Source organism: Euwallacea fornicatus, chromosome 18 (assembly GCF_040115645.1).
Source record: "Euwallacea fornicatus isolate EFF26 chromosome 18, ASM4011564v1, whole genome shotgun sequence".
Taxonomy (NCBI): Eukaryota; Metazoa; Arthropoda; class Insecta; order Coleoptera; family Curculionidae; genus Euwallacea; species Euwallacea fornicatus.
The window spans coordinates 1,028,301-1,041,653 of record NC_089558.1 but is presented as its reverse complement, the minus strand read 5'-3'; the positions used below and the strand labels follow the sequence as shown (position 1 = coordinate 1,041,653).

Genomic DNA, 13,353 nt, shown 5'->3' with positions numbered 1-13,353 from the left:
AAACGGCGAGGAGAGATTTAGTTTGTTACCTTTCTAACCTTATCAGGGATTCGTCTATTCGATGGTTAAGCGAGGATAAAAGGGTATCAATTAACGCCAGGATTCTGAACTTGTCCGTTCCCTGGATCTCCAATTTACCCACCAGAGAGGTGTTATCGGTGCCGGTTAAGACCTCATAAAACGGTAAATACACCGTTCTGCGCAAAGGGTAAAAAAATTGTTGAATACCAGTATATTTGTTAAAATTACAAAAATATTTACATTTCCAAATTTTAATTCAAACATTAAATTCACTTTCCCTCAAGTGATTATTCCTATACACATAATTGTTCAACCAATCCTCCTTGATCAAATCGGCCCCCTTTTCCGCCACCATAATAGCAGGAGCATTGGTGTTTCCACTGGGTATAGTGGGCATAATACTGGTGTCAATAACCCTTAACCCCGCCACCCCATAGAGCCTCAATCGAGGATCAACCACCGCCTCCTGGTCCCACTCAGGCCCCATTTTACACGTTCCTACAGGATGATAAATCGTCATCGAAATGGTTCGAATATGGCACTCCCAGTACTGATCACTGGCAAACTCCAAATGTTTGCAATTGGGGAAGGGGACCAAATGTACCCTGCTGCCAAATTTCTTGAAGGACTTCGCCTCACTAATGCGAATAGCGATTTTGGCACCCTCCACCAGGGTCTTAATGTCGATGGAGTGATTGAAGTAGTTGGCATTAATCAGAGGAGCGTCAAACGGATTTTTGCTGCGCAGCCGCACCCATCCTCTGCTACGTGGTCGAAGAAGGAGTGGCATGAGAGTGTAGACGTCCTGATTGGCTATGGGCTTATAGACAGATTCATAGAGCTCATCGGTGAGGCCGAGGACTTTGCGCACTCGGGCGCCAGCGTCGGAGTTGACGCTGGCCGGGGCCATATGGAATTGAATGTCTGGCCATGATCTGTTTCCATACCTGGAAATTGTTTTTAATGAGTAAGTTACTATATTTTGACGAAATGAGCGACTTTTTGGAAGCCTAAACTCTAAATCAATAAACGTATTGATACCTAACATAAGCGAATTTCAGAGCGATCTAAGCGCTCGCGAATAAACTCTATTTACTTGGTATTGACGAATGCCAGTCCTTCTACTCCTCCTAATGTGGTCATCGGGCCTTTTTCGTTTAAAACGTACTGCATTGTCATCGGGAACGCCTGGAATCTGTCCTGAACTATCGAAACTGGTTTGTCGATCCTATAAATGTGTGTTAATTATAAGGCCTAGCTCTTTTTGAAAAATAAACCTGAAAGTTAATCCTCCCATCCCAACATGATCCTGCAGATTTTCCCCCACGGGCAAGTCTCTCAGGATTGGAATTTGGTGCTTATGCAACTCATTCCTAGGACCAACTCCTGAAAGCATTAATATCTGAGGAGTGTTAATGGCACCTGCCGAAAGGATTACTTCTTTTCTGGCTAAAACCACTTGCCGATGACCTGTAATGAACGTTATCAATATCCGCAGAATATTAAAAATATAAATTAAACCATTTCTGAAGAATTCCACTCCAAATGCTCTCATATTGGTTGGATTTATAAGCACTTTGGTCACATGAGCGTTGAGAGCTATGTGGATATTTTTTCTGAGGTTTACAGGTCTCAAGAAGGCCTTTGCGGTCGAGCATCGTTGTCCTCTTCGAATTGTGCCTTGGGCGATCATAAACCCGGCTTGTTCTGCCCCGTTTATGTCCCTTGAAATTGGAAACCAAAGTAAATGTTAATTTTTAGCATTTACGCAGACGTAGCTATGAAGTTTATGATCTTAACAAGTAATCTCTTGATTATTACGTAACTTAATTAAATCCTATTCAACTTCACTTGAATTTATTACGGAATTTTTAAATATGAGTCTAGATATGTACATAAGGACATTTCATTTCATTAATCAGTTACATCAATTTTCGCCTATTTGAATTTTTTCGCCATTGACCATCGAGTGGTCGTTAGTTACTTTCCATAAAATATCTTGCGATTGAAGCAAAAAAAAAAAGTGCCTTCACCATATTCTCAAGATTTTATGATTTAGTTTTCTAGTGTGTACCTATTGGGATACCCCATCTCCATACCAGCCTCCACAAAGGCCACCACCAGTGGAGTTTTCCACGGTGACTCCTGCACTGTGAGTAACCCTCCTTGACCATGGTAGGGAGTTCTGGCAAGGTAGGGATTTCTATTATCCTCAGACTTTATGAAGTACTTCAAGACTTCGTTGTAATTCCATCCAGGGTTTCCTTTAAATCCCACATTTATTCATGCATATCACAATTTAGCGAAGCCTTACCCAGTTGCTCCCAAAGATCGTAATCGTTCCGATGCCCCCTGACATACAGCATGTAATTCAACACACTCGATCCTCCCAGAACTTTACCTCTAGGCCAATTGCATTGTCCATTCTTCATTCCTACATTGAAAATTGGAACATGCAGCTTCTATACATATTACGCTTACCTAAACAAGCCCTTCCAGTGCTTTCCACCTTATAGGCCCAGTCCAGTTTGGATAACTGTAAATAGGCAGCCAAAGAAGGGACGTCGGAAATTTCATTTTCGTCCGGTCCAGCTTCTAGAAGAAGCACTTTCCAGTCAGGAACTTCTGATAGTCTGGAGGCCACCTGAAAGTGACATTAATTGATTAATCTGGCTTAAAAAATAGTGACCGTCTTACTACTGCCCCAGCAGAGCCTCCCCCTACAACAATAAAATCGTACTCTTTGTACAAAGTCTTCTGGTTGGTTACCGGGGCTTCAGGGTCTAGTTTGTCATATTGGAAAAAGGTTAAACTGGCCAGAATTAGGGGAATGATCCAGAGGGTGGATCCAATTATTCCCACTGTTTTTAAAGCCGTTGCTGCCAAAATGTGCCCTACAGCCATGTTGACCTTTATTATCACAGATATCTGAAAAGCTGCAGGAAACATGTGAAATTTGCTTCGTTGGCCTTGATAACTAACCTTTTTTGAGTTAGACTAGACAGGTTACAGGAGTATAACTATAATTGGATAATGCTAAGAATCTAAAACTCTGTCCACGGTTAATCCGGTGGACGAATTTTCATCTTTAGCAAGCGGAGTTTGGGTTTCTTCTTCCTTTGCGAATTGTGGCCTAAAGAGAGCATCTCTGTCACCGTTGAAGCTGTTGAAGTTTCATCCTAAGTGCCTCTTAAAACTGCGAAAAAACATGCAAAAGAAAGAGTTGTTTAAGCAACCTCTTATGTCAGCAAACATCATGTAAGCTATACAAACGGGTTAAGAAGTAGGCTTACGGGTTATTCGTTTCGTCAGCAATTGAGACATAGATAGTTACGCATTGTGAAGATATTGGAATATCATGTAGTTTGTTTCATCTTGAGTAGTGTTTAGCAGGTAATTGCGAATTCTGTATTGTGCGACATGCCCTTGAATCATGATAATCGAAATTTGCACATTTCTTCCTTCTTCCACGTAAGCAAGCCAGTAATTCATGTTTTTTGAAGATTTTCGAAAAAGTGGGAATCGAAATTATCTTCTTCACCATCGTCCAAGAAAGAGCGACAGAATGTCATTTATTACAGTTTGGGAGTTGAAATTGAAGAGTTTGGAGCTATGAAGCCATCGTCGCATGTCAGTCTACTGCCTGAGAAAGAGCGAAGCAATTATCAAGCTAATGAAGTACGGAGCTGGGACGGGCTTGTTTTTTTTTTTTTTGAAAAGTATCTTATGGCATTCTTTCTACCTGTTCAACCAAGAATTTTGGTGGCTTCTTCAAGGTTGGACGATTAACTCACGACACACTGAATTGTGGTGTTTCCAGCATAATTCCTGTGCCATCATTATACTATTCAATTGTGCTTTATTTCAAAACAATGATAAAAAGATTTCAAAACCGATTGAACGAAAGAAGATTAGTTTTCTCTTTTCGAGCTCGAGATTCAAAACCGCCCACAGAATAACGAACGCATCATGCGTTACATAAGATAAAGAATGAATTTCATGATACTTTCTTCGAAAATTATTATATTAGGCGGTAATGCGGTCGACCTTTCGGTTTCAATAAATCCTTGCTATTGAGAAAGCGGTCAAGCATTCCTTTTCAGGGCGATTCGCATGGTGGTACCGTTACCACTTTCCTCTAAGTGTATAATGTATCAAAGGTAATCTGATGATCTACATGGCGATGCTTGCTAGGAAATTCACTAAAAAATGATAAACATTGTTAATGAAATTTTCACCATCGTGTAGTGCGTTACGTAATGGTATTCAATTATAAGTAAGTGGGTAAGTTTATCGGAAATAAGTCGGTCTCCGAGAAATTGTTGCGAATTCTGGGACAACAGGAAGTGAAACTAATTTTTAATTCATGATGGTTCTGTTCTTGCGTAATGAGACAGATTGTCTGATCCGATTGTGTATGCTAAATGAACGGTCCGTTCAGAACGAGGAGTTTTTGGGCAATTAATTAAAATGCAAAGCGAGGGTTTTTTCGAAAGAAAAAATGCAAAGCAGTACGAAATTCATCGGGATTTTTATGAAAACATCATTCACTTTTCGGTAATAGAATTTCACCAAAAAGATTATTCTCAGTGGAGCTGTGAGCTTTCACAATTAAAAAAAAAAATTTCAGTTTTCGTCAGAAAATTTCCTCAGATTTATCTGTATTCTCACCTTCAGAAGACGTATCCGGAAACTGAATCCACCAAACTCACGAGAAAAATAAAAGAAGAGAGCAGGCAGCAGGTAACTGTTTTTCATTAAATGGATGAAAACACTTCACCCTCGCCCTAGGAAACAGCAACATTAAAATATACATTTTTTCCAGCTAAAATCAAAAACTCACTTATAAATTTGACCAACCCGGTATATAATTCAGCGAAAGTAAGAGTCAAAGGCGTCGCAACGACTGGTTTCGGGTAGTTCTTTCGTCGGCACGCTACTCCATTGGATTCATCTGTGCCTGGGAGGGGGGGACGTGTCTATTTTTCGCGGACGAAGCGCTCAAAAGCACCGTTTCCTAAAGGGTTCCCCAAAGAGGTGCCATAGACCCATCCTAAAACGAACCTCATAAATCTTAATCCCTCTAGAGTGATTAATGAACGATTTTACGCTCCCCGTTTTCAAGTGCCATGGAAATTAAAGTTCTCCCAATGCTACGAAAAATTGTTTTGTTACGATTTGCTTTCATTCAGTGGAGCATTGAGGGGAAAAGATGCCGATTTCTCGCCATTGACACTGAAAATAATGACTTCCCTCCTGTGGATTTGAAAGTACAAAAAAGTTATATCTCACAAAGTAGGTGCGGAAACTATCTCAATCGGTATAATCGTTCAAAGTGTGAGCGCGTTATTCTTGAGATTCACGTCCATTTCCGAATTAGAAAAACTCTCAGAGAGAGAGAGAGTCGTGATATTGAGGCTTATTAGGAGGCGTTCAATCGTTATTAAATATCATAAAAACGTGCCTCTTTCAGGCTTCAATGCTCACAATAGCAAACAACAAATTTGTTGTTTATAATAAATACGATAGGGCGGCAATCTGATTGGTATTCAACAGAAGGCGAAACGAAGAATTTCTCCTTTTACCAACAGGTTGAGAAAGTATGTGAGTAAGACGCTTCTTAGTGCACGTATGCCCCAAGTGTTTTCTTTTGCCGTTGCGTAACGGCCGCGTTACAAAATAGCTCATTAGGACGAGGGGAGCAACTTTATACTAATTAGACGGAAGATGATAATTATTGCGTTTTGCGTGTAAAGGTCGGTATGGTTCTGTTATTATGTCACTGCGTTAGATCGGATTTCGCGATTTTAGAAGTCGAACTTTTGGGAGCGCGCAATCATCGGACCGATGCAGCGTCCCTGTACCGGACATTTGGGCAAACGTCCATTTTTACGGAGTTTTTTGGACGAGAATTAAATTTTTTTTAATGCAGTACGTTAATAATATGCCGTTTTGGCAATCCAAGAGGCAGTTTTCGTTATCGTTTTCTATTTAATTCATTTTACGCGTGAGTATGTTACCTTTAAATGGTGAAGTTGAGGTGAATTACACTTTAATTGAGAAAACTCCCGAAAGTGTGCTAAAATTGCCCTAAATGCAGCCCAAGTCTTCGCCAAATATCCTGCCCAGAACTGACGTCACTACCACTTTCGAACGCAGCTGAAATTGCGCTTAGGGCTTTTGGATATATACTGAAAACGATTTTTAGGATTGAGAGTAGAGACTCCTGCGGGTATTTTGCAAAATATGCGTCGAAAAAAATGGCCAGAAACGCAAAAAAACTATATATTATATAACTATTGACATTTTTACAAACCAGCGGGTCATCTTGGTTTAATTGGGCCTCAAAGAGAGGCCAAACTTCCGGGTACAATTAGGTGAAAATTAAGTATGCACAGAATTATGTTGATACGTATATTTATTCGAATTTGAGCAATACAGAAAAGAATATGAAAATAGATTAATTTATAATGTAAATAAAAAGGTACAAGAACAATTTTAATGTTTACTTCAGTTCTGATAATCACGCAAACTTATGTTATATTTACATCATTATATCATACATCATCATGACTAGTATGCACAACTATATGGGTTACTAATAGTAGGTATATTATACATGGAATTTAGACCACCTAAAATAGATACACACGCAGAGGGAAACGTTCCAAAACGATTCTACTTGACCATAACGAAAAATAACTAAGAGGTTTACACTCTTTCTAAACTATCTAGCCGTGATTTACTCTTTAACAATAAATAGTATAGATAGCGGCACTTAACAATCACTGGGTCGCATATTCAGAGCAGCCCTCATACTGCTTGCACTCCATATGCGACTATCTCTTATTGTACGTGTTCGCTTATCACATCCTCCCAATTCATAACGTTCCTACACCCATCATTATTTGATAACTCTCATCCCCCAATCCTCCTTGATCATATCGCTCACTTTCTCTCCAATCATAATAACCGGAGCGTTCGTATTTCCACTTACAATAGTGGGCATAATGGACGCATCGGCCACCCTCAACTTTCCCACCCCGTACACCCTCAGCCGGGCATCTACCACGGAATCCGGGTCCGAGTCGGGTCCCATTTTGCAAGTAGATGTGGGATGGTATATTGTGAAAGTGAAATGTCGCATACTGCACTCCCAATATTGGTCAGTGTCGAATTCGTAGTCCCTGCATCCAGGGAATGGAATTTTGTGAGGTCTGGACCCGAACTTTTGGAAAGCTTTCGAAGCGGATACGTTCAAAGCTATCCTGATTCCCTCAGTGAGCACCCGAATGTCCTCTTTGTGAGTGAAGTAGTTGGGGATGATGTCTGGGTAGACCATGGGGTCTTTGGACAGCAATTTGACCCAGCCGGTGCTTCTAGGTCGAAGGAGGAGAGGAAGGATCGTCCAGGTTTCCACGTTTTTTAGGGGTTTGTAAACTGTGTTGTAGACGCTGTCTCGGAGACCGGTTATTTTGCGGACCTATAGGGAAAAACTGATAGTGATTTTTGATGATTAAGCCTGAGAAAATTACTTGATCGGGGTCGCTGTTGATGCTGCTAGGAGCGAAATGAAATTGAATGTCTGGCCAAGTTCCAGATTTGGGGGCGTATTTAGTGTTAACGAAGGCCAGCCCTTCAACTCCTCCTAGCGACGTCATAGGGCCCCGTTCTCTTAGTATGTACTCTAACGCCACTTGCATTGTCTGGTATCTGGAATGAGGGAATAAGTATTTGGTGTTGTGGAATGACCGTGGTTGGGGAGATTTGGGAGTAAAAACGGAGGTCCTACATCTATTGCAGATCAACAAAGTAGCGTGACAATACACTCAATTTTTTTGTAAGTATGAACTTTAATGACTGTTGATTCACCATCCTGTCAAGAAACCTAAACATTGAACAACAACAAACAAAAATTATATATATTCTGTGTGATACATCGAGAATTCGTGCAACAGTTATTGCATTAAAAAGTAGCTCAAATTAGTGCTCTCGATGGCAGCGGGAATCCCAAATTTAAATTTGGAAATCAGGTGAAATCATGCTTGTGCAAGTTTTCGTGTGAATACATACCTATGCTTAGTGAATGTAACAGGTTCGTCCACTATAAAAGTAAGCCCACCCAAACCCATATGATCTTGCAGATTATGCCCCACTTTAATGTCGCTTATTACAGGAATTTTGAATTTTTCTAAATCCTCCTTAGGACCTACCTAAAACCACATTTCAACCAGGTTTTTGAAACCTAGATTTTAATTACGTTTCAAACTAACCCCACTCAACATCAAAATGTGAGGAGTCCCAATGGCACCTGCACTCAAAATCACCTCTTTCTTAGCCTTAACGAACTGAGTTCTGCCATTTCTTATAAACTTGACTCCAGTCGTCATGTGAGTTTTAGGATCGATTAGGACTTTGGTCACTTGCGAGTACATAGCTATATGCAAATTTGGGCGATTTCTCACAGGTCTCAAAAAAGCTTTAGCTGTAGAACACCTGGAACCTCTTCTGATTGTTCCTAAGACAAAAAAAAATTCATTATTATATGACGAAAATCAGCTATTACTGCGTTTTACCCTGTGAGAGCATGAATCCAGTTTGTAACGCGCCGTTGCAATCTCGCACTTGGTAGCCCAATTCCTTGCCTGCTTGAAGAAATGCGATGCTCAAAGGGCTTCTCCATGGGGACTCTTGCACTGTCAGGTACCCTCCAGTGGCGTGATAAGGAGTTTTTGCCAAATAAGGGTTTCTGTTGTCCTCGGATTTGAGGAAATATGGCAATACGTCATTGTAGGCCCATCCAGGGTTTCCCTGCTCCGCCCAATAGTCATAGTCATGGCGATTCCCTCGAGCGTAGATCATAGCGTTTAGCACACTTGATCCCCCCAAAACCTATGAAGTAAAAGGTAAAAAATTAGAGAGAAAGTTATAATGTTTGAATGGTCGGCATGTGTCTGACATTCCGTAATAATAACAGTCAGCACAACCCGATGTTTTCAGCGACTACAGAGTGCAGAGACGTGTTCATTGAAGTTCGCACCACTATTAAAATTATCGAAGACCGAAAGTGAAATCATACATTACGTACTTTTCCCCTGGGCCAATTACACCTGTCTCCGATCATGGCCAGGCAATAGGGAGAGTCGGTCGGGGGACTTGTTTGGTACATCCAGTCGAATTGGGACATCTGCATGTACCTGCAATATTCAGGGAGTGTAAAGCTGTCACTATTTTGTGGCAAAAGCGGATCCTATAAAATTGGAATTGAACAAAAAGGATCTGTGGAGTAGAATATATGGCGAACGTTCGTGGACACCCTCCATTTTTTCACCTTAAAACACTCCTGTATTTACTTTTTTTAGTAAGAGTGTTTAATTGCGAATTTTGCTAAGAACCAAGGAAGAACACGTAAATGGCAACACGGCGTTTGGCATTTGTTTATTACTCCAGTGCGGCGGCTCCAAAAGCACATACCGCCCAGCTAATATGCCGATGACGTAAATCCCCCGCAATAGGTCGAAAATAAAGCGTTTCAATTGTAAAACTTACCCACTCAAAGTTGGTATGTCAGACACCTCATTCTCATCCCCACCTGCTTCCAATAACAGAACAGACCAGTTTTCGACCTCAGAAAGCCTGGACGCCACCACTGCCCCTGCCGACCCGCCCCCTACCACTATAAAGTCGTAGGTGGGTCGTACCTAAAACTACCCTTTATTGACCATTACCTTATTTTAACCATCCGATACCACCACACCTTGAATACATTGATGGGATGCGATTCCGGATCCACGGAGATATATTGCATAAACATCAATCCTGCTGCAAATACTGGAACCAGCCCCAAAATCGTCATGGGGTTGAAGGATAGGCCCACCGCTCCCGCTGCATAGTTCGCTGCTACGCTCAGCAGGGACATTTCTATGAATGTCAACTAAATGGTCTTTTTATATCCACATTCCGAGATTGACTTCCTGCGAGAGGATTTTGGGGGTGTAGTTCCTTATGGAATTTTTCTTTATTTGGGTGCTGAGCAGCTGGAAAATGAAAATTTATCAGGGGGTATTTTTAGGGGAGCAAAAGGGACGTACATTTTGGTTTTCAATTGCGCTTTTAATGTACAAATTGTGTCTTAAGTAGTGTTCGTATTGGTCCGAGGAGGAATGATTGTGCTCACTTTGGCACCTTCGGATTTTCGGGCAGTCTTGGAGAGGTTGTTTTGTCGTGAATTTATCTGCAGGTGTGGTGTTATATCTTCAAAAACAACATTGCCGCACCATCGGGCATCTAATCCAACCCTTACCTTACAATATCCTCTTTCTTCTTGCTTTTCCAGCACAAATCGCCGAAATGCCTGTCTTGGTGCGGAACTTTGAGACAAAATCGACTGTCGTTGGTTTTGTTGTTTGACTCCTTGTACTTTTGGGGCCCCGGATCGGTTCTGCCCATTTCATTCGGTCAGAGACGTACTCGGGCGATCTGCAATTACAAAAGCACTTACGATAATGTCTGTTGCTGAAGTCGTACTGATTGAGGACGATAATTATGGAATGCGGGAGAGAAATCCGTCACAAGGTAGTATATAAATTAGTTGGAACAGTTTGAAGAATCAACAAGAAAGCTACTGTTTAGAGATTCTCCTTAATGGGTTTTAATAATTGTTGTCGTATATGACTAGCGAAGTGGCGTTTATTACAACGAGTTTGCTAGTACGGGGTCTTTTCTAATTGAGTTTTTCTCTTATTTTTTTTCGTCTCTTCTCTTCCTCGATTTGATATTGGCAAGGAAAGTTTCACGTATAATAAAGAGAGTAATACTCAAAGCAAAAGCGCTTGAATTTCAACAATTTCAATGTTTAATTATTGTGTATTTTAACAATGTTTACGAACTTCTGTTACAAAAATTGCATGGCTTCCTTCAATCATCAAAGTTTCCTCCATCTAGCAACAGTGTTTTAGTTTATCGATTTTATTCCGATCTTCCTCAGAAACTAAAAGAGATGGATATGGAGTAAGCTTCTACTTAAATCTACTTTAACGAGAACAGCATCGAAAGTATTGCATAAGATACGGGATGTCATCGTATATGAAGAATTATCGAGGTTTAATTATTAAGACCCCGTATCTCATTAAACCCAAATCAACGTGAGACCGTGTCATCCGCCGTGGAGCAGCGTCGTTGCCATTACGTTTTTTAACGTATGACGTCAAACACCCTTTGCTAGGATCTTAACTATCATGGCTTGCATGGTTCAGTGTCACGTTGCCGGCTTGTCACATTTTTTATCGATTTCGTTGAGTACGTAAATTAACACTTCTCGCTTATTGTTATTGTTTCGCTTTATGTAAGTTCGATTATTTCTTATTATTATTACGTAAGGGATCTATGCTCTGATTATTGAGACCTGATTCAAAAATGCTGTCATATTAAACCCAAGTCAACGTGGCAACCGCGCCATCCGATGTATACAGTCTCTTGTTTTGTTTAGTGATAAGAGAAGTGTTGCTCCCCGCTTTTGAGGGAGACAGGTAGTACGATTGTCTTGAGAAAATGGCGAGTCGTTTACTTTGTCTCGTTTTTATCGTTCTCCTGGCACGTAAATCATTAGTTTTTAGCAATAAATCTTAGCTGTAGCTAAGTTGTTGGTTATTTTTGAACTAAACAGTGTGGCACCTCAGGTTTGGCACCATACTTCGGCTCGAAGCAAAGGATCATACACTTTTGGCGCTTTATGCCGAATCAACCACCAACATTGTCACGTTGCATAAATCAAACCCAATACTACACAATCCTTGCCGCCTAACCATGTCTTCACTTTTTGCCATTCATGCAACTTCACAATCCTATCATTAAACGAATTGTAAATTGAGGTATGGACTAAGTTTTAATCACTCCACTTTCCCAACTTCTACATCATTAAATTGTGCCAAATTTAAATCAACTTTGTTTGATATATAGGAAGCTTGCACTGACATTATTAAAAACGTTTGTTAACGTTAATTATCTATTAATTAGTGATTGCCCTGGAACACGCTACAGAAGATGTTGTCGACCTTAGAAATCTAGTTTTTCCTTGTGCGGAATATCGCTTAATCCTGATAAGAGAAGAAATAGTCATTGTGTACTGAATAATAATAGACAATAATTTTACATAAGCCGTAGTGGAAATACTGAAGCTTTTATGGGGATTAGGAGTGCTAACGGCCGAACTTTCCATCCTAAAACTGCATTGCATGGAAGAAGATAATAGTCATTATTCGGATAAAGCGTGTAATTATGTAAAGAAAGAAGAAATCTGTCTACTTTTGAGGTCGAGTGATTTATTTTAAAAGGAAAATGATAATTTCGTGATTATTAAACAATGCAGTTAATTAATTTTAAAAAATCTAGAATTGCTATCAAGACGCAAACCTTTTCGTGGATTAAAACTTCCCATCTTCCATAAAGTTCCTCTGATATTCAAACACATGTTCCACACTCAAAAACTGAACAAGAACTTCACGAAACTTATTTCCTCGTCCCGAAATTTCACTGTATTGATGCGAAAATATCGCAGAAGAAGAAAGGCACCAACGGACTTGCTTTTCTTTCTCCGGTGAAATTTAACTTGCTATTTCTTCAGCTCTCCGCATGCGGCAAAACGAAGAAAGAAGAAGGAAGTGGACTTGGTGATGAGCACGCCCGCATTTATGAAGAGTGTGCGTGTGGCCATGGTGGGCATCTAATAATTTAAATCACCAAACTAAACAACGTTGAGTATTTGGGTATTAAGTGCTATTCACCCCTCGTGTTTGAGTCGAGAATAAGATTAGGATTAGGCAATTTATGATCCATTGATCACATAAACGCGGTTTACCCATCATACTAATTAGCAAACAAGAGATATAATCGCTTAGGTAATACGAAGAAGTGAAAGTAAAAAAGCATCATAAGGCAACTCTGTGCCGTTGACGGAGATATAAGGAAAGTAGTAGTGAAAAGAAGTCTTATTATTGGTCATAAGGTCAATTTCTTCGGCCTCGAACGGCATTTTAATTTCTTATCGCCAAAACAAATCTCGGTACAGGTACTCACCGCTTTGCCTTAATTACTAAAGAAACACCATCAATAACGAACTTAATTCAACCGATAGCCTTGAAATGGTCTGCATGAACTTGTGCAGTTACCCTATAAATAGGAACTAAAGGAATTTAATATAATGGCATTTTAGGCGAGGTACTACCGGAGAAAGCGGTAGATGAAATTTTGATGTGGCTATGAAGTTCAATTGAAAGTGACGAAAAGATTATTAAATTTGATTTATGACAATGACCAACCAAGTTTTCTTTGAGA

At 40.2% G+C, this 13,353-nt stretch overlaps 3 protein-coding genes across 4 annotated transcripts in view; 1 reads left to right on the top strand and 2 right to left on the bottom strand.

Annotated features, from left to right (window-relative positions):
* Window positions 1–13,353, top strand: part of Flo2 (flotillin-2) — a 70,996-nt gene that overhangs the window by 30,187 nt on the left and 27,456 nt on the right. The window lies entirely within an intron of this gene.
* Window positions 278–4,959, bottom strand: LOC136344896 (glucose dehydrogenase [FAD, quinone]). The gene is made up of 11 exons (XM_066292781.1): window positions 4,865–4,959; window positions 4,693–4,808; window positions 3,004–3,217; window positions 2,719–2,957; window positions 2,503–2,665; window positions 2,336–2,455; window positions 2,096–2,285; window positions 1,543–1,745; window positions 1,299–1,491; window positions 1,118–1,249; window positions 278–968 (listed from the first exon to the last, which is right to left on the bottom strand). The coding sequence occupies exons 4-11, from the start codon at window positions 2,923–2,925 to the stop codon at window positions 278–280; spliced, it is 1,899 nt and encodes a 632-aa protein (XP_066148878.1). The 5' UTR covers window positions 2,926–2,957; window positions 3,004–3,217; window positions 4,693–4,808; window positions 4,865–4,959.
* LOC136345005 (glucose dehydrogenase [FAD, quinone]-like) lies at window positions 6,422–10,434 on the bottom strand. The gene is made up of 9 exons (XM_066292965.1): window positions 10,325–10,434; window positions 9,779–10,058; window positions 9,571–9,722; window positions 9,110–9,218; window positions 8,598–8,913; window positions 8,295–8,539; window positions 8,095–8,234; window positions 7,557–7,734; window positions 6,422–7,504 (listed from the first exon to the last, which is right to left on the bottom strand). Exons 2-9 carry the CDS (start codon window positions 9,938–9,940, stop codon window positions 6,926–6,928), a joined length of 1,881 nt encoding a protein of 626 aa, XP_066149062.1. The 5' UTR covers window positions 9,941–10,058; window positions 10,325–10,434; the 3' UTR covers window positions 6,422–6,925.

Bases quoted from the DNA above. Each gene is read 5' to 3' on its own strand.
- LOC136345005 (XM_066292965.1), bottom strand. From the start codon at position 9,940: ATGTCCCTGCTGAGCGTAGCAGCGAACTATGCAGCGGGAGCGGTGGGC. The intron at 8,235-8,294 runs GTTAGTTTGAAA...ATGTGGTTTTAG, and splicing joins ACATTTTGATGTTGAGTGGG to GTAGGTCCTAAGGAGGATTT. The intron at 7,505-7,556 runs GTAATTTTCTCA...TTTTCCCTATAG, and splicing joins TCAACAGCGACCCCGATCAA to GTCCGCAAAATAACCGGTCT.
- LOC136344896 (XM_066292781.1), bottom strand. From the start codon at position 2,925: ATGGCTGTAGGGCACATTTTGGCAGCAACGGCTTTAAAAACAGTGGGA. The intron at 1,492-1,542 runs GTTTAATTTATA...CGTTCATTACAG, and splicing joins AGTGGAATTCTTCAGAAATG to GTCATCGGCAAGTGGTTTTA. The intron at 1,250-1,298 runs GTTTATTTTTCA...ACACATTTATAG, and splicing joins ATGGGAGGATTAACTTTCAG to GATCGACAAACCAGTTTCGA.